The sequence below is a fragment of the Suncus etruscus genome, chromosome X, assembly GCF_024139225.1.
Source record: "Suncus etruscus isolate mSunEtr1 chromosome X, mSunEtr1.pri.cur, whole genome shotgun sequence".
NCBI lineage: Eukaryota > Metazoa > Chordata > Mammalia > Eulipotyphla > Soricidae > Suncus > Suncus etruscus.
This window is the reverse complement of record NC_064868.1, coordinates 29,644,750-29,665,814: the sequence shown is the minus strand read 5'-3', so window position 1 is coordinate 29,665,814 and position 21,065 is coordinate 29,644,750. Positions and strand designations below refer to the sequence as shown.

Sequence of the window (21,065 nt, the reverse complement as noted above, 5' to 3'; positions counted from 1 at the left end):
CTAGAAAAACCACCTAGTGGTTGACCTGAAGGAGAGCATCTCCCAAAATGAACAGTGCTGCTGGCTGGATGCTGGAGTCACACATTCACACAGGAGGCTGCAGTAGAAGCCTGCAGCAGAACCTGCAGATTCTTCAGGCCTTAGGCTCCGAGAAGGCTCGGGATTTAGGTCTATGCTTATGCAATTCCCTCCTCTTCTGGTTCTAGCAGACCCAGCCCTACAAGCCTTTAAGCCAGATCCTAGCTGCCCCATAACTTTCAGAGTCTTGGATGAGGGGGGCCTCGCTGAACTCTGGTGGTGCATAAGATGTGAGATGTAGCCTGGGCCACTAGACACAAGGACAAGGCTGAAGGAAAAAGGCCTCCAGCTCTTGAAGCACATAGTTGTTTCTATCTCTGGAATCTCCTCTACTTTCTGCCCCTGTGATGTCTCCAAACACCGTGAGTTTGCACTTCCTCTAGGGATAGAGATTGCAGTAACTGCAGACTGAAGGCAGTCATCCTAAGAAACAAAACCCATAAAACCCCCAGTGATTCCTTTTCCCACCACATAATCAGGACTCCAAATTACCCACAGCCAGCACAACAGGGACCAGAACTACATAAGTATGAACTGCATGTTCTCAGCAATATTCTGATCCCATATTCTGTATGAGCAGAATCCAATTTTCTGAAGCTGTTCATTTTGAAATCATTTTTGTAAAACTACACATTTTCAACTGGAACTGAAGTCTAATCTCACCAATTGCCTGATAAACCAAATTGCCACAAACATATTAAGCGCTTGAAACAGATTGTTCCTAAACTCAACAGAAAAGGAGAAAAACTCCCAGGGAAGGTTGATATCACCATGTCTATTTTTGATTTTCCTCATCCCTGGCTTGCTGGTAAAACAGGGCTGCTCAGTGTTTGGTGGGTCCTACCAGGACCAGCATCCCTGTGCTCCAGAAGGGGACCCTCAGCCATATGGGGCCTCTGATCTTCAACCTCCTGCACTTCACCAGGAATGCCCCACCACTCATAATCAACTTCCTGTGTGCCATGCTTGCTATGAGAACATTTGGGAATTAATGCACCATTGGGAGAGTTGAGATTTCTGGTTCAACAATTTTCTGCACTAAAAAAAATAAAATAATAAAATAAAACTCCCCCACCCTGCCCACCTAGGAATTTTGATAATTTTCTTCTTTTTATAGACTTGCCATTAATCACCACGTTACAAAGTTAGTGATCATTGAGCTTCAGGTATACAATATTCCACCATCCTTCTGCTAATGTCCCCTTACCTCTACCAACATCGCTCATTTTCCTTCCACCCAGTTGCCTGCCTCTGAGGCAAGGACTTTTCCCTTTTCCTGTTTTCCTTTAATGCTTTACAATATTATTACTGAAAGTGTATCATTCACATCACTTTACTTCCTTTCATCCAAATTGACCATTTCCCCATCATTGTCATAGCTGTCCCTTCCCTGTTCTAGCCTCTTCCCCACACACACTGTGGAAAGCTTCCTATAAAATCATCTAAAAGAATAACAACTGGTGTTGGCATAGATGCAGGGGAAAAGGGATCATCATTTGCTGCTGATTCCCGGAAAGCCAGCTGGTCCAGCCTTTTTCATAAACAAAATAGATTTTCCTCAAAAATTAACTAGGAATTGAGCTTTCCTGTGACCCAACAATTCCACTCTCAAAACAATTCAGAAAGAAATATGCACCCCTATATTCATCGCACCACTATTCACGATGTCGGACACTTTTATATATCAGTTTTGTGACTAACGTGGGTCATCCTTATGACACAGGAGAATAAAAAATTAATCCACCTTTATAATGAATACAATTATAGGGACACTCCAAGTGACAGTTTTTGTACACTCTCAAGTAGGTTTGATCTTTGCATCCTGAACTGTTCACTTTGACTGATTCCCTTGCCAACTGGTGGCTGCAAATTTAATAGCAGGACTCCTGTCAGTCCTAATTTGCCAGCCTCATTCATTCATACTCTATACCTTCTTGATTTTTGTGTTTTTTGGGGGGTCACACCCAGCAGCAATCAGGGCTATTCCTGGCTCTATGCTCAGAAATGCCCCCCCCCGAAAGCTCGGGGGACCATATGGGATGCCGGGATTCGAACCACCATCCTTCTGCGTCTAAAGCAAACACCCTATTGCTGTGCTATCTCTCCGGCCCCACTTTATGCCTTCTTGATGTTACTAGCCCCTTTTACCCCTTCCAAACTGTCCTACTTAGAATAAATGACTTGGGGAACCTCCCTGTAATTGGGCTGCAATTAACTGCTTTTCATAACAACTAAGTTTTTTGTTATTTGTTTTGTGGCCACACCTATGGTGCTCTGGGGAGCAGAGATGGTGCCAGGGATTAGAACCAGGGATGTACCTACATGAAAGACAAGTACCTTATCTCCTGTACCATGTCTCTTGTTCCCACAAATAGTGATTTTCAGTAGAAGTATCAGTGGAATTTGAACCAGGATAATTCTAACTTTTAATACATACACTCCTCAGTGTGCAGTGTTCACAGACACTGTCACTAGTGCCACTTCAATACATTTCTAATGCCTTCAAGGGAAAAGGTGAAGACACAGTTCTTTTGGTGACCACAATACAGACTGAATCTCTTTCAGGATCTCCCAAATTGGCAGGCTCCAGAATTTAGCCTGTAATGGCATTAGTGCTGGCCTGCTTCTTCTATTCTGTAGGAGGACTCTAGTCCCTTCTGAAGTCATTTAGTGACATCAGCCTAGGCAAAACATATTGGCCATCTGATAAAAGCAAGCAAATAGGTTTCCTAGGGAGTTGAAGATAAAGAGAAAGCATATTCTTTGCATGTGTACATCCCCAGCACTAAAAGATCACCTATTACCACCAGGTATAGACCAGTTAGTCCCCCCAGGCCAATGAGGACTGCTTGCGGTAGCCCTTATAAGGCAAAGAAGAGAGAGAGTGAGAGAGGTTTTTCCAAGAGTGGCTAATGAAGCTGTTCTTTTGCTTTCATTTCAATGTAATATGGGTTTTATCATATGCAACCCCAGCACTTCATATGGAACCCCGAGCTCCACCAGAGTGAACCCTGAGTTCAGAGCCAGGAATAAACCCTAAGCACCACCTCGTGTGTCATAATGAAATATGTAACAAGGGGCATATTGGCACATTCTCAGTTTCACAAAGCTGATAAAAGCTACTCTAGTACTGTATCACAGGCTCTCTTATCTGTAGAGCCAGTAGACCCACACCCCAACTTCTAAGACTATAAGCTGGTGAACCTCCCACCGTGTCCCTCATTGCACCTGGCTTTCAATTACTGACAGCGGTATTGTCACCTCTTCTGGAGCAATGAACTGGCCAAGAATGGGCTGATGGTATAGAATTAGAAAAAGGAACTTTTCCTCCATTGGGAACACTCTGAAGGGTCTTCTCAGCTCCAGCGTACCCTTTGGGTTCCAGCAAGTCCTTAGTTACAATCACATCATGCTTCTGTTTCTCTGTCCCAAATGCCCTTCTACTTGTTCTGGGCATTTCTTCTGTGAGAAGTCAACAAAAAACCTTCTACAGGTGAGCAGGCTTAGAAACTCTGTCAAGACGTGAGCCACCTGCGAAGAATACCTGATTTTTTTTTTGGGGGGGGGAATGTTTCCAGGGTGCAGCATTTAAACCTTATTGTTAACTTGGCTAGGAAAGAGAGTTGTGAAATGAGAGTGATTTAAACCTTCCCACCTATCTCTCCAGCTTGCTGTCTCCTACAGTTAGACCATCTTCAAGGTCTCATCTAATCTGTTCCTCAATCAATATCCTTTCCTTCCTCCATACTGAGCTAAATTGCTCTTCTCCAGAATAAACTTCCAGTAAAATACTTATATGGATAAATCTTATATTTATATGGAATTTTCCCTGGGGCATGCTTTTGACAATCTTTAATGGGTAAACTAGCTGCTAGGCATGGCTCTCTGCGGCGGGAGGGGGGGTTGCCACCTTCCCAGCAGTTCTTCTTCATGTTCATTCCGATCCTGGAACAAACGGCAACAGGAATGTAGCACAAGAATCAGAGTCACAGGAGAAGGTGCCAGGTGGTTGAGAAGCCTCTTGGATGGAACTGAGCCAACTCACTCCCCCTCCAGGCTGGGGGTCCCTGGGTGGGTCCCTAATCAAATCTGGGTGTGTATTTACAACTCAAGAAAAAGAGAATGATCTAAGAATAAAATACAGGTGTCTACACTAGCTAGATGATCATTGAGTTATATGTTCCTTAAATACGATGCCAGGATTTGTATCCACCCATGATTTCAGGATTTGTAGTTCAGGAGTTCAGCTACCATGAACTACAGCTACTTCCTCAACATATCTATATAGAAGTCTTAATAATCTTCTGTAATGTGCCACATCCATAATTGAGCTACTGTTCCATCCAGCACCTTGTCATTCCACCACTCTTCCTCCACCACAATCAAAAAAATTCTTTAGAGGCCAGAGCAATAGTACAGCTAGTAGCATGCTTGCCTTGTACAAAACTTACCTGGATTTGACCTCTGGAATCCCATATATTCTACTGAGTTTTGCCAAGAGTGATCCCTAAGCACAGAACTAGGAGTAAGCTCTGAGCACCATATGTGACCCCCCAAAACAATTACATATCTATGGTATTACTCCAATTACATCGGATTATTATCCCTCCAATTGCCTTGATGTCACCCTTGGTTCTGTCTTTTCTTTCCATCATCAACTACTTTTGCATTTCTCTTTAGAATATATCTAGACTATAAACAACCAAGGAAGACCTCAGGGAAAAAAGGCTTTCAAGCTCCCTGCACCGGTAAGCTTGTTTCTGCCCACAAGGACAAGGACTGAATCCTGCCTTTTTGTGAGCTAAAGGGGACTCTATAAAAAGCAGCACCAGTGACTGCTTCCTCATTCCCGGTGAGCAACAATCAAGGAAAACACCAGCAAAAAAGGCTTTCAAGGACCCAGCAGCCACACACATCTTCTAAAACATGGACCCAATTGCAATACATATTAAGAACTACACTTCAAGTGTGGCAATGAGGAAACAACACAGGACAACAGCATGCATAGAGAATAAAGATGGCAGCTCTAATGATGCAGAAAGTACCAACTACATAGTTAACCTCTCAGACAAGGAGTTCAGAGTAGCAATATGGAGGATGCTCATAGAACTCAAAGAAAGAATAGATCAAGCTGAAGAAAACACAAAGATAGGAATCAGAAAACTCCAAACTGAAATGACAGGACTTAAAAACTAAGCAGATGAAATTAAAAACTCAATGGAAATCCTCTCCAACAGAGTAACAGGAGCTGAGAACAGAAGTAGTGAAGATGAGATGCAGAACAACTCCATATAGCAGAAGAGATTGGAAAAGAACCTTAAAGCAAATGAACAGACAATGGAAAAACTACTCAAAGATTGTGAACAGATGAAAATAGAAGCCCTTGACAAGTTCAACAGAAACAACATAAGAATCATTGGAGTCCCAGAAACCCAGAAAGAAAACCCCCAGGAAAAATCAAGAGTCAAGGGCATCTTTACAGAGAAACTCCCAGAGCTAAAGACTACATGCAACCAAATCCTGCATGCCCAAAGAGTACTAGAAGATGTGTTGTCCTTTGAAAATAAGAGCACCTACTACAGAAAACTGACTTTGACAGCCGGGACTGGGCAGAACTTACCTTGGGACCAATAAGGAAAACCCTACCCTAGGCTGTAGCCCAGGACTCTTATAAAAAAATAAATAAAATAAAACAAGATTTCTTATTACAGAGGCCCAACTTTGACAACAGAGACTGAGCAGAACCTTTGGATCCATAATATCCTAGGTTCGGCTAGGGACTGAACAAAAACAGGGAGTACTTGTTACAGAAGACTGAACACAACAACAATGATGGAACAGAACCTCTAGAACCGTAAAGCTTTATCCTAGGCTCTGTCCTATGACCTGCGCAAATACCAAGATCGCTAGCTACAGTGGCCTGAATTTTTCACCCACAACTGAGAGGAAAGTTTCCTGGCACCACAAAAAAGTCCTTGGGATGGGGTAATGAGTATATATGGAGCCAGTGTTTGATCCCATGATGGTGTGCTTCAAGGATGGAGAAACCCTGAATCTCTTAGGCCATGGGAACTCCCTTTCTTCCCCAATGCTTACTGTGCCTATGCAAAAAAAAAAAAAAGTGTGGGGGAGCGCCAAACCCTGCCACTCCAGCACCCCCTTCTTTTTCTTGTTTTGTTTTGATTTGTTAGTTTTTGACTCTATTTTCCTTCTCTTTTTTCTTCCACTTTTTTCTTTTTTCATTCTTATGGTTATTATTTGGAGATTTTTTCTTTAACGGGTGCATTTTTTCTTCCCTCTTTTTTCTTCCCTCTTTCTGTTTTCTTTTTTTCTCTTCTTTCTTTTTTTGGTAGTTGCTACCAAATTTTTTTCTTTCCCTTTGCTTATCCTTTTTATCTCCAACGACAATAGAATAGATACCCAATCTACAACAAGCTGTAAAATGGAGACAAGATACACTAGTATCCTGGGGGTAAAGGAGGGAGATATGGGATACATGCTGGGAACAGGGGTGGAGGGAGGACAACACTGGTGGTGGGAATGCCCCTCAATCATTGTCACTATGTACCATAAATAATTCTGTGAAAAATTTGTAATGCACTTTGGTCACAATAAAAATTTATTAAAAAAAGAGTACTAGCTAAAAGAAACCCTAAGAAAAACACCCCAAGACACAACCTAGTCACAATGACGAATTCCACAGATAGGGATACAATAATGAAAGCAGCAAGATCAAAAGGGGAAATTATATTCAAAGGAACATCCCTAAGATTAACAGCAGACCTGTCACAAGAAACCCTGAAGGCCAGAATGCAGTGGTGGGATATAGTGACAAAACTCAATGAAATGAATGCTTCTCCTAGAATACTACACCCAGCCTGACACACGTTCAGTTTTGAAGGAAGTATACACTTCCTTCATGGACAAACAACAGCTCAGAAAATTTATAGACGCAAAACCAGCCCTAAAAGAAAAGCTGAAGGCCTATTTTAAGGAAAGAAAGAGCAATAGACACATCAAACTTCTACACAAAGTTGACACTAAATTCCATAACAATTATCTCTCTCAATGTCAATGGATTAAATGCACCTGTTAAAGAGACACAGAGCAGCAAAATGAATCAAAAAGCTGAAACCAACGTTTTGCTGCCTACAAGAAGCACATCTGAATAATTAGAACAAGCATAGACTAAAATCAAGAGCTGGAGGAAAATCATCGAAGCAAACAACACTCTTTTTTTTCTTTACTTTTTGGTTTTTAGGCCACACCCGATGACGCTCAGGGGTTATTCCTGGCTATGTGCTCAGAAGTCGCTCCTGACTTGGGGGACCATATGTGATGCAGGGGGAATCGAACCGCGGTCTGTCCTAGGCTAGCACTGGCAAGGCAGACACCTTACCTCTAGCGCCACCATGCCGGCCCGGCAAACAACACTCTTTTTTTTTGATGTTTCATTTTTTATTTTTGGTTTTTGGGCCACACCTGGCAGTGCTCAGGGGTTACTTCCTGGCTGTCTGCTCAGAAATAGCTCCTGGCAGGCACCGGGGACCATATGGGACACCGGGATTCGAACCAACCACCTTTTGGTCCTGGATCGGCTGCTTGCAAAGCAAACACCGCTGTGCTATCTCTCCGGGCCCAAACAACACTCTTAAAGAAGCTGGAGTGGCCATAATATAATCAGGTGAAACAAACTTTAGACTCAAAAATTTAAGAAAGGACTAAGATGGTCATTCGTACTAATCAAAGTATATGTATAACAAGAGAAAATCACACTTCTAAACATATATAAACCCATTGATGGACCAGCAAAATATTTAATACAATTGTTGACAAACTTGAAAAAGTTATCAATAGCAAAACAATAATAGTGGGAGATCTCAACACTGCCCTGACACCCTTTGATATACCAACAAAGGTGAAACCCAACAAGAATATATTAGCTCTGAAAAGAGAAATGGAAGAAAGTGGACTAGAAGATATATATAGGGCACTCCATCCCCAGAAAACTGGATGCACATTCTTTTCCAATGCACATGGGTAATTCTCCAGGATAGACCACATAATGGCTCATAAAACATAGCTCCATAAAGTCAAGAAGATAGAAATTGTACACACTACTTTCACTGATCACAAGGCACTGAAACTAAAAATGAACTACAAAGAAACACAGAAGAAAAACTATAACATTTGGAAATTAAACAGCTCACTATTTAACTATATTACAAAGCTGTAATCATTAAAACCACATAGTACTAGAATAAAGACAGATCCTCAGATCAGTGAAATAGGCTAGAGTATTCAGAGAATGCTCCCCAGATATACAATAAATCTTTGATAAAGGGGCAATAAATGCAAAATGAAACAAATAAATCCTCTTCAACAAGTGGTGTTGGGACAACTGGTCAATCACTTGAAAAGAAACAAACTCAAACCTCCATCTAACACCCTGCACAAAGGTCAAATGCAAATGTTTAATCCTTGATATCAGACCTGAAACCATAAGGTATATAGAACAACACATAGGCAAAACATTCAAGGAAATTGAAATTAAAGGCATCTTCAAGGAAGAAATAGCACTCTCCAAACAAGTGGAAGCAGAAATACACAAATGGGACTATATTAAGCTGAGAAGTTTCTGCACCTCACAGTAAATAAAGCCTAGGTTACAAAAGCCACCCACAGAATGGGAGAAACTATCCACCCAATACACATCAGATAAGGAGTTAATATCTCAGATATACAAGGTACTGACAGAAATGAACAAGAAAAAATCATCTAACCCCAGCAAAAAATAGGGATAAGAAATGAACAGACAATTTCTCAAAGAAGAAATACAAATGGACAAAACTCACATGAAAAAATGTTCCGCATTACTAATCATCAGGGAGATGCAAATCAAAACAACAATGAGGTAACATCTCACACCACAGAAACTGGCACACATCACAAAGAACATGAACAATCAGTGCTGGCTGGGATGTGGGGAGAAAGGAACTCTCATTCACTGTGGGTGGGAATGCTGTCTAGTACATCCTTTATGAAAAACAATATGGAAATTCCTCAAAAAACTGGAAAGGGAGCTCCCATTTGATCCAGCTATATACCCTATATATCCTAGCTATATACCCTGGGAACTCAATAACACAATACAAAAATCTCTTCCTCACACCTATATTCATTGCAGCATTATTAACAATAGCCAGACTCAGGAAAAAACTAAGATGCCCTTTGACAGATGAATGGCTAAAGAAACTGTGATACATATACACATTGGAATATTATGCAGCCCTTAGGAGAAATGAAGTCATGAAGTTTTCCTATACATGCATGTATATGGAATCTATTATGCTGAGTGAAGTAAGTCAGAGGAAGATAGACACAGAATAGTCTCACACATCTGGGTTTTAAGAAAAATTAATGACATTGAAATAATTCCCAGAGATTAGAGCCAGAAGGACCAGCTCAAGGTATGAAGCTCACCACAAAGTGTGGTGAGTGAAGTTAGAGAAATAACTACACTGAGAACTATCATAACAATGTCATCCAGTGAGAGAAAGCCTGTCTCAAATACATGCAGGGGTGTGGGAGGGAGGAGATGGGGGTATTGGTGTTGGGAATGTTGCACTGGTGAGGGGGGTGTTCCTTTTAGGACTGAAACCCAACTACAATTATGTTTGTAATTATGAAGTTTAAATAAAGATATCTTAAAAATATATGAGAATATGGTCTCAATTCAGCTAAGACATGCTAATCATATGGCTACATCTGTCCAATAGTCTTCAACATGTCTCCTACTGCCACATTTCACTGGTTTTCATTCTCTCCTAAACAAAGGGTGGCTGCACTGGTGAAGGGGGGGTTCTTCTGTTTATGACTATAACCGAACTACAATCGTGCTTGTAATTATGGTGCTTATATAAAGATTTTATAAAATTTAAAAAAACCAACGAACTGAACTAATGAGATCTAATTAGTCCTTGGCTTAAAACCTACCAACAGTTTCCATCCCAGAATAAAAAGCCAAATTTCTTTTTGCAGTGTTCAAGGTTCTAATCAGTATTTCGCGTCCTTTTTATCCATGGCCTCCTTCTGATCTTTTTCCTGTGTACCCCTCCCTGTTCTACCAGTTTCTGCCCAGATCAATTTTACCTGTGGTCCCTTTGAAATATGCAGGTAGTGCCTGTTTAAAAATGTGATTGTGCTTTATCCAACTTATGTTTTTGTCTTAATCCCTGCTACACTTTCTTCCCTTTCATTCATTCTGCTTCGTACATTATCTTGCCTACAAACTCTTCCTCTAGTAATACCCACCCTCCTGTTGTTCTGCCTGTGTACTGGATATTTTTTCTGCCCATTGTGTAACTCTGTGGCTGTAGCTGATATTCCATTTGTTGAGGTCTCAATTCAAATATCTAGTGGGGAGGCCAGAGTGATAGTACAGCAAGTGCGCCCATGTGTGGCCCACTATGGTTCAACCCCCAGCATCCCACTTGGTCCCATGAGCAGCACCAGGAGTAATTCCTGAATGCAGAGCCAGGAGTAACTCTTGAGTATCACCACATGTAGTCCAAATAAAAACAATCACAATGGAATAAAATTTGGGGGCTCCAGATGACCTGCTTCTTCCAAGCTGCAAGTCAAATCATGCATAACTTTCTTCTACCAGTGAATACTTATCTTGATTCAGAACCCAGTACATCATGTAGACCAAGCTCCAAATACAACGCCAATTCTGAGCTCAGAACTTGTTTCATTGTTCTTTGTTATTTATTTTCTAAAAGCTCCTTACCTACCACCTTAATTTTTTTTAGTTCTTGGGAACCTCGGAAACCATTTCTTGAAATGTTAAAAGTTGTATTATGGGGGCCGGGCGGTGGCGCTAAAGGTAAGGTGCCTGCCTTGCCTGCGCTAGCCTTGGACGGACCGCGGTTCGATCCCCCGGTGTCCCATATGGTCCCCCAAGCCAGGAGCAACTTCTGAGCACATAGCCAGGAGTAACCCCTGAACGTTACCGGGTGTGGCCCAAAAACCAAAAAAAAAAAAAAGTTGTATTACTATCTTTTGAATTTCCTTCTTTAACTATTTTTCTTCTCAATAAAACCTCTTCTAACCACTATTTGTGTTTTTTATAAACCATGTCTTTATTTTAAATTACATCACCATAAGTTACAGAGTTAAAAAGTTGTTTATAGCTGACTTTTGACCATACGATATCCCAATATCCATACCCTCACCAGTGTTCTTTTCCCATCACCAATTTCCCCAGTTACCCTTCCCTCATCCCACCCTCATCCCCAGTCTGCTCCTATAGCCGACACTTTCCTTCTCTCTTTCCCTTTTACATTTTAGGCATTGTGGTTTGGAATCCTGGAGGGGTGTTATACATATCACTTTACTTACTTTCAATTTCTAGTTTTTGCCCATCATGATCATGTTCAACTATTATTGTCATCTGTCCTCAGTGTACCCCCACCCCTCATTTCTATTATCTTTGGGTATTAATGTCTTTTGGGGGGAGTTTGGCCACACCCGGCGGTGCTCAGGGGTTACTCCTGGCTGTCTGCTCAGAAATAGCTCCTGGCAGGCAAGGGGGGACCATATGGGACACCGGGATTCGAACCAACCACCTTTGGTCCTGGATCAGCTGCTTGCAAGGCAAACGCCGCTGTGCTATCTCTCCGGGCCCCAAGGTATTAATGTCTTATCATGGGTTTTATACTGAAGATTGGTGTGTTCATTCTGTCTTTCCCTCTTGTTCTGTCTCATTTCATTCAGCATATTCTCCATGTCTATCCATGTATAAACAAATTTCATGACTTCATTTTTCCTAACAGTTGCAAATTATTCAGGTGTGTAGATGTAGTACTGTTTCTTTATCCACTCATCTGTTTTTGTGCACAGGTTGTTTCCAAATTCTGGCTATTGTATAGTGCTGCACTGAACACGAAGTGCAGATGTCTTTTCTGCATTGTATTTTGGCCCCCTATGGTATATTTCCAAGAATGGTATTTCTAGGTCGATTGAAAGCTCAATTTCTATTTTTTGAGGAAAGTTCATATTGTTTTCCAAAAATGCTGTACTAGTCAACATTATCTCCAGCAGTAAATGTGTCCCTTTCTTCCTGCATCTACACTAGCGCTATCCTAACCACTACTTAAAGTGTAATATTTCAACACCATATTTCTCCTTCTCTACTGCATTTTTGTATTTCATACGTATTATCAGTGTCTTTTCAGTTTCCCCTAGCTAGAATGTAAAATTTGTGAGGGTAGGGAATGGGATTAGTTTTGTTCACTCTGATATCCCAGAGCACCCAGAACTCCTAGCTCAGAAAGAATGAATATACTAGGGAGAAGACAAAGAAAACTGACGTTTAGTCCAAGATCTCTAGATACAGAGGTCTGATTTTACCATCCAAGACGAAGTAGACGTCTTCCGTACACCACGAAAGCACCAAGGGGAGAGTAAATGATCATGCAAGGAGTCTATAGTTAATCCCATTACAGTATACTTCAGGGGTGGAGAAACCCTGTATCTCCTAGGCCAAGGGAATTTCCTCTACAATATCCCCCATAGTTACTGTGCCTATGCAGGGGGAAAAAAAGCACAAAACAATCATTTTTCCACATATTTATTTATCAATTGATTTTTGATGTCTTTATTTTGGTGTAGAGATTGAAGTTGATGTCTCCAATATTATTTTATTTTATCTTTCTCTTTCTTTTTGCACTCCAGCATGATTTGATTTCATAACCGAGACTATTGAGTGGTGCTTGTCTTTATTGCTGTAGTGTTCACTGGATATTTAATTTGATATTTCTTTCTGTATTGCTGTGGTGTTTCAATTACCTTTTTCACATCCTCTCTCAAACCGAGGTTGAAAGCCTCTAGAAGGACTCTGCTCATTTTCAGCGTATTTGACTTCTTTTTTTTTCTTTTATTTTGTACCCTAATCTATTGCTGTTCTTTCCTTCAAACAAAACCACATAACTCGATTTATCTAGCTCCACCTCTTAAATAGAAGGAGAAACAAGGGAGGGTCCCAGGACCAAACAGATATATGATCACTAATAGTAAGCTAGACAAAGAGGGGACCACCTACTCAAGCAGCCCGGGGGGTGATGTTGGGGATATGGGTTGCAGAAAGGGATCTGGGATGGGGGGAGGACACATTTGGTGATGGGTATTTCCCTGATTCAATGTTAACATGTACCTAAAATACTACTGTGAAAGATATGTAAGCCATTATGATCAAAAAATTGTCTTTTAATCAGAAATGTTCTTTGACTTACATGTATTATTATATTAATTATATTATGTTATGTTACTATATTATGTTATGCTAGTTCACCTCAATATGTTAATCAATTTTGTCTCTTGAATAAATTCTTACAATAAAAAATCATTTAAGGGGCCGGCAAGATGGCGCTTGAGGTAAGGTGTCTGCCTTGCAAGCGCTAGCCAAGGAAAGATCGCCACCGCAGTTCGATCCCCCAGCATCCCATATGGTCCCCCCAAGCCAGGGGCAATTTCTGAGCCCTTAGCCAGGAGTAACCCCTGAGCATCAGATGGGTGTGGCCCGAAAAACCAAAAAAAACAAAAAAAACAAAAAACAAAACAAAAAAAATCATTTAAAGAACCAAAAAATAAAAATATTTAAAGAGGAAAAAAAGTGACATTTAGATATTTCATATGCAAACTTTTCTTTCTTGGACATATGTAATATTTTTATGGAGTGGTGTTTAGAGCTTCTAAGTGAAAGAACATTCCAGCAAGGAGTACAATATGATTGCTTAGGACAAAAAAAATCCTACATAAATATGGGAATTGGAATTTCATACAAAGGTTAAAGTATCTGGGAGTTCTTTTGACATCTTGTATATATACAAGGTAATGAATTATAAATTGTTTTCCTATTATACTGAGGCAAGAACTAAACGTAAGGGGGCAAGAGAAATTTAAACCAGGGTTTCAAGAATGAGATTATATATAAGGATAAAAATCACCTTGGCTAAATACTGGATCCAGTAAATTAATCTTCCTTTGGAAGTTTTTATAGAACAGATTTTGTTTTTAATTCTGATATCATTTGATAGCAGAATAGGCAGAAAAAAACCTAAAACGAGAATTTGAAATGGTTTCAAGCCATATCTGCCTCTGATCCTCTAACTTATCTTTTTCGCTGTCATGTTTGGCTGAATGTCATGTGTAAGACTGGTTTTTCACAAACCTGACCATGATAGAACATTAACCTTTATTTGACATAATTTAGCACCCTATGACTATTCTGGATTTTTTGTTCAAATAGATTGTCCATCTTGTACTATTAGATTTTTCCTTAGATATTCCCTCAAATTCCCACCTTCTCTCACACTATTTCTCTTTAAAAATATTGATAACATAAAACTGTAAATAAGTATTTCATATAACTGACTTATTTAAATACAACATAAATGAAACATGAAGGGCAGACACACAGTACAGGAGTTGAGGCACTTGCTTTGCATATGGTGAACACAATTTCTTTTCTTTTTTTCTTTCTTTTGTTTGTTTGTTTGTTTGTTTGGGTCACACCCTGCAGTGTTCAGGGATTACTCCTGGCTCTATGCTCAGAAATCGCTCCTGGTAGGCTCGGGGGACCATATAGGAAGTCGGGATTTGAACCACCACCCTGTATGCAAGGCAAATGCCCTACCTCCATCCTATCTCTCCGGCCCTGCATATGGTGAACACAATTTCTATCCCTAGCAACACAGAAGGTTCCATGAACACCAACAGGAATGATATCTGGGCACAAGGCCAGGAGTAAACCCTGAGCACAGCCTACCAAATAAAAATTGTTATGATAGGGCAGAGGTAAAGCTCATGTTCTAGAGAATATATACCTGGTATATAAGATATTCCAGCATATGCCTGAAATATAAGAAGCCCCTGAGTTCACTACATGTCACTAGATAGCCCCAACAGCAATAGAGCAGAGCCCTGTTAGCCCCAGAGCACCACCAGAGTAGCACTGGTTGCCCCCAGTACTGTTGGATCCTGAGTACAACAGTATCGGGCCCATGCATTGAATCATCAGGCCCATATTGCCAAGCTGAGCATTGCTAAGGATGACCTTTATGAAAAAGTCTCTCCTATTGGGTTGGCTGATATGATTCAGGGATGGAACTGGTAGTTCTAGCACAGGTGGTAGCACAAATTCAATCCCCCCACCCCTGCAATGTTTAACATCACCTAGTACAATCTCCAGACTGCTTTGTGACACCATCCTTTAGCACCACACATGTGAAACTCGGTACACAACAGCTAAATAAATGAGACTCAGTGTGTCCCCAAAGAAGGGAAGAGAAAGGGGGAAGAAGGGGGAAAAGGAATCGAGGCGAAGGGAAACAAAACAATTCAAACAAATGGTATCAGAAAGTAAGTCTATTTATTATAAGAGGATTTTCTAAAATCAAAACAATAGGTCAGGCACTTCATAATGTAAAAACCATATCAATTCTTGATATAGACATTTATTGGGTGATACATCTGGCCAAGAGTTAACCTTTTAAACTTTGTCAGAATTTACAAAACCATAATTTACTGGAATTCTACTATCAGTCAGACATTTAACAGTCTAAAAGAACTGCATACATTTTTATAAGATAGGCACTTAAATGATTTCTACTACTGTCCAGGAAATGAATCATTTAAAACAACAGTTTCAAATTCTAAAACAAGTATTTTATTGAGATTCTACTTCAGGTCAGACACTTCACTTAACAGCCGAAATAACTGCATCATCAGTCATCAACATTTTGGTTTTCTATTGACTTTGCACTTAAGTGTCTAAATTCTATCCAAATTTATATGACTTTAGTTGTTTTCATTTTAGACCAGACACTTAATAGCCTAAATCGTGTTGTATCAAATTTTATATAACAATTTTTGGGTTTCTACTTTGGGCCAGGTACTTTCAAAGTCTATATCAAAACTCTTAAGGCAGGTGTTTACTGGATTTCTAATGTAATGAAGGTACTTAACAATCTAAAATAACTATAAAAGACTTAAAACATGTGTTTACTGAGTCTCTACTTCTGGCTACTTACTATTATCTAAAATAATTATATCAGAAATCCTAAAACAGGGATTTATTAAGTTTCTACTCTGGATAGTCACTTAGTGGTTAATATAATATCAAAATTCAAAAGGCAAAAAATTTTAAAATCTTCATAAGACAGAAATTTACTGAGCTTCTATTTCAGGCCAAATGATTAGAAGTCTAAATTCTAACAAATTTCTTAAAGCAGGTATGCACTGGGTTTCTACTTCAGGCAAGGTACTTAACAGTTTTATTTAACTAGCAAGCACCTAGCTAGTTCTGTCCCAGGCATTAAAAAAAGCCTTCCAAAATATTTTCTATTTTCTATTTAATCAAATGAATTTTACTAAATAAACGAACCTAAAATCTAACTGGAAAACTATAGTTACTCACAGGTGTTTTAATGAAACTATTGTTAGCTAGATAAGAACCTAGAATATATTCAGGATTCTAGAGGGGCCTAGAATCAATGTGGCCTAAACTGGAATAGAAGAGACAGGTGCCACAGTGAGGAAGGCCCAAGAAATTTTGTGCTGTGCTAGCATTACTTTGGACCTTAAGTGGGAATCTACTGAAGGGTTTCTAGCACAAAAGTAATAGAATAAGGTGAGTGGTGTTGAAACCTAACTCCATTGCCTGTTATGTGTGAAATAAACCAGCAGGATGGCAACAGGACTGTAGCTACTATACAGCTGCCATATTTATGTCACCAAGTACATGATAATGTAGATATGATCTGGAAATTTTGACAGATATATTTAGGTAGTAAAAATGTAAATAAACTCATATTTACCAGTGTCAAAATAAAGTGCATGTTATTGTTATTTTCCTGATTGTTATGCATGCACTGTGAGATATTTAGAAAATTTGAGGAAGGACTGGTAAAAATCACTAGTTACTTATACCTGGTGAAAACCACAGTTAACATATTCGGTGTATACATGTTTTTCTGTGCATAATTTTTGTAATAGAAATGTGATAATGTCATCAGCCATAGGTATATCCTGTTTGTTTAGCAGTACATTCTGATCATTTTCCAAAAGTATATATAGTTATCATAAGTCTTATGCACTTCATTGCAATCTGCTTTTGATGACATGAGACACTTGAGACAGTGGCCTTTAAGATAGATTTCTGCTGAAACAATAAGTCCAGACTGTTATCTTAAGTCTGATATCCTTTGATACAAACTTCCCTGGATGACATAAGGAACTTGGATAGTCACTTTTCAATGTTTATCTGCAATTTTTTAAGAAGTCATGAAATGGATTTTAATGTCCACATTTTCATTAAAGGTTCTAACAAGTCAAAGTCTTCCTCTTGTAGTCATTTATTACTTGCCAGCAAGTGTTGAAAATATTACTGTCTAAGTAGACAGGTACCTTTAAATCCTTCTTCTCGTGAGTGCAATGACAAAGAATTCCCCTGTTGAAAATAATTTACATCTGGCTCATCAGTCTTTAACAAAATGATAGACTCAGGAATTATACCTAGAATGCCAAGGGTGGCACAATCATCATTTAAAGCCCTTCCTTCATATGACAGATTCAGATCAGAGGCAGCAATTGAAAAAGCATGCATAATCTGAATTTTTAAATCTTTTAATGTATCATTAGCAGAAACAAGGAATCTTTTCTCAGCCTGAATATTCTTGCGCCGTGTACTTCGTCGAACTTGCTTTGGCTTATTTGTATCATGTTTCTTACATAGCCTTTGACGCTTATTTCTTACATTCCCATTCTTGTAGTCTGGATCCTTTGCTTCATCATCTTGAATATCTTCTTCCTCATCTTCTGTTTTAAAACCATGCCCATTATTCTTTAGTACCGAACTATTTTTGTCCTCTGTAACTTTAAGGACATAAATGGTGACTTTAGTGTATTCAAACAAGTCCCTCTGCTGTTGATATATTAAGCTTTCGCTGCATTCCTTGCAGACTTTAGGATCAGAGACATATTGTGTTTCTAGAGGATTTTCTTTTCCAGCTGCAGTTTTTATTATTTTAATTACTTGATCAACAATGAAGATCTTCTTCATAATTTCCCACTCATTAGGCCATATGAGGGCTACATGTTTAGCATCTTCTTTCACCGTGGAATCAAATTTATGCAAGAGTCCCCCATGGGAACACAGGAGAGCACTATTTCCAATTGATGTCACAGGACTACAACTTGTAGGATTCCTAATAAAATTCTTCCAATTATCAACAAACTTCTGTGGCACAATATAGATGGCATCTGTACCCTCTGGCCCGTAACTGAGATATGGTCTGTTCTTGTCCTGGAACAAATTCAGAAATAAAGACTTTTGCTCACTTGCAACCACTCCATTGGCAAGTTTTCCTCCGTCTGTTTCTAAAGCCTTGCATTGTGAACACTTTTCTTTGTCACTTGGAAACTCAGGAGCCTTTGGAAAATAGTATTTCAGTTTGCGCCAAATCTCTTGAGAAACAAGCCTTCTTTGATTTTCATTTCTTAGTAAGTCTCCATGTACACAAAGAATGTCTTCATTAAATTTTAGTTTTTCTCTTTGCTTTATTTTTCCCTTTGGTTTTTCATGTCTTGAGATCTGATTGGTCACTTTTCCATTTCGCGCATTTATCTGTTCAAGAGCTAGTTGGCGCCAATGCTGCAAGGAAAGTGTTCCCACCCAAAAACCTTGACTGTCATGTACTTTTTCTTTGATCATATTATTAAGAGCTTTGTGATCTAGAATTAGTTGTCTCTTCTGGTGTATTTTGTGACAACGATCAACTACACATTCCTTACAGAGAGATTCTGCAGTTAGTCTTGGTCCTCCTCCATATCTACTGTAGAAAAAGTCAGCTGCATGAATGGATATTCTCTTCATGATTGACACTTTGTCAGGATTAAGCTTGTTATGGGGACACAGGTAAGTCTGATTATTAATAGGCGTTGTAAGTTTGGTTTCATGCAACCACTCTTGCAGCCATTCAAGAGAGACAAATTCATAGGGTTCATTCTTAACTCCAGCAGGTAACTTTGGGTATAGCTCCATAACCTCTTCATGCTTTTCTTTTCTCTTATATAAATTTTGTTTACGCTGCTCAGCCATTTCTAAACACCATTCTTTAAACATGGCATTATCTCGGTCTACACACTCTTTAAGAAAAGCCGGTAAAGGAACAGTGGTCATGGACTTTTCTTGAGTTTTCCGTTGATAAACCAACATATACGCATTTCGACAGCAGAAATTTTCTTTTTTATACATACGTTTATGGAACTTAGGAGATACTGACAAACCATCTTCAGGTACTAGTTTTAGCTTATTACTATCCACCTTTTCTATGTCTTCATCATTAAACTTATACCAGTCACCAGACCGAGGATCTTTTACCTGTGCAATATAGTGGCCAGAATAAGCACTAACTCCTTTGTGTATAAGTATAGCACTGAGTTCATATACATAGGACCCCCCTTTAACTTCCATATAAGGTTCCATATCCAGAATTTCTGGGAAGCCAACTTGAGTTTTCAGTTTTATCTTCTGTCCAGTTTTTCGATCAAAGACAAAGCACATTAGCTGTAAATTCAGAGTGCTAGGAAGGCTAAGGAGCCGAATCTGCCTTGTTGCATTTTGTTTACTTTGACAGCATTCACAAAAATAGCGATTTTCTCCTTCTAATTTTTCTTTCTTCAAAAAGTCTGAAATACAGTCTGTTAACAGCTTGTGGCCTTGAATATTTAACTCAAGCTCGTAAAACTTTGCCGAACGTTCAGACCCTCTGCCACATTTGTTACAAATGGTTACATAAGCATATTCTCCACAGAACTGTTGTTGGACAATGTTCCGTCCATATGGATTCATTTCTTTAGCCAGAGTATCTTCCAAAAGGGACATGAAAAGCTTCGAAAATTCTTGGGCATCCTGTTGTTGCGCTGTGTTCAGGCGTAGAGCTTTCACGAATCCTGATGGATTAATGTGTCGTTTATTACTGTGTTGCATCAAGGCAAATAAGTATTGGAGATGCTCACAAATTGTTCGGGGCTCATACTCTTTCCCATCTTGAATTCTATTGTCCACCATGTAGTCGTGCGAACATAAATAAACTGCCTGTCGAAATTCTAAATTGAGAAACCACACCTGAAGGAAAGTATTGACATAACAAGTCGCTCCCAGGTTAGTCAGACCTACAAATGAATTCTCTTTTCTCCTACAAGAGTTAGCATCATCAGATTCATAGAAATATTTTTCATCTATTTCTCCCAACCAAATTTTCTCACCAATTCCCACCAAGCAATTTGGATTTCCTTTGCAGTTTCGATTGCAAATACCCCGGATACAGGATTCCAACGAAATACGATAGGCAGCTTCAATGTGCTCCTGTGACACATCCTCAGGCATAATGGTCTCCGCCCAGAGCCAGGCCATCTTCTGCAATGACTGCTTTGGGGCCATGGTCAAGATCCACGGGTTGACTCACAAGCAGAAATGTTACTTCAGAAACTATGTTAACAGGTTCTGGTATCTGCCAATGAGAATCAGAGAAGACTTTAGTTAGTTGATCAATTCATCACCTGTACTTGCCACCACCACTATAATTACCTGCCCTTACCAGGGTTTCTTTTCCTCCTTCGCTATAAACTGACTATTAGGATTACAGCATTTATGTTGCTGTAACATTGGTACCCTAATTGGTACCTTTTAGACGATCCAGACCCTCAAGTCCCTTGTCAGGCCCTCACACTTCTCCAATCCACACCCACACTCCCCCCACCTCTCCCAAGGCCACCCCACACAGGACACTTATCTGTCTTCACCTTGTGTGCATATATATTCTCCAATGTTACCATTTTAAATAACTGCCCTGCTCTCTACTGGGCCAGGACAGAGTGGAGTGAGACTGAACATTTTAAATTCAAGTGTCAGTATCTAGTCC

General features: G+C 39.6%; 1 protein-coding gene across 1 annotated transcript; it reads right to left on the bottom strand.

Moving 5' to 3' along the window:
* Positions 1 to 20,584, bottom strand: LOC125998812 (ubiquitin carboxyl-terminal hydrolase 48-like). The gene is made up of 3 exons (XM_049766875.1): positions 17,548 to 20,584; positions 3,326 to 3,540; positions 1 to 501 (listed from the first exon to the last, which is right to left on the bottom strand). Exons 1-3 carry the CDS (start codon positions 20,582 to 20,584, stop codon positions 1 to 3), a joined length of 3,753 nt encoding a protein of 1,250 aa, XP_049622832.1.
* Between the last annotated feature and the right edge of the window lie 481 nt (positions 20,585 to 21,065).

What these genes read in the sequence shown, in the direction of transcription:
- LOC125998812 (XM_049766875.1), bottom strand. Translation starts at nt 20,584, where the DNA reads ATGGCCCCAAAGCAGTCATTGCAGAAGATGGCCTGGCTCTGGGCGGAG. An exon ending in ACGAGAAGAAGGATTTAAAG is followed by an intron (nt 3,541 to 17,547) that starts GTACCTGTCTAC and finishes GACTTCTCACAG; the next exon opens with AAGAAATGCCCAGAACAAGT. An exon ending in GAAGAGGTGACAATACCGCT is followed by an intron (nt 502 to 3,325) that starts GTCAGTAATTGA and finishes TTTGTTTCTTAG; the next exon opens with GATGACTGCCTTCAGTCTGC.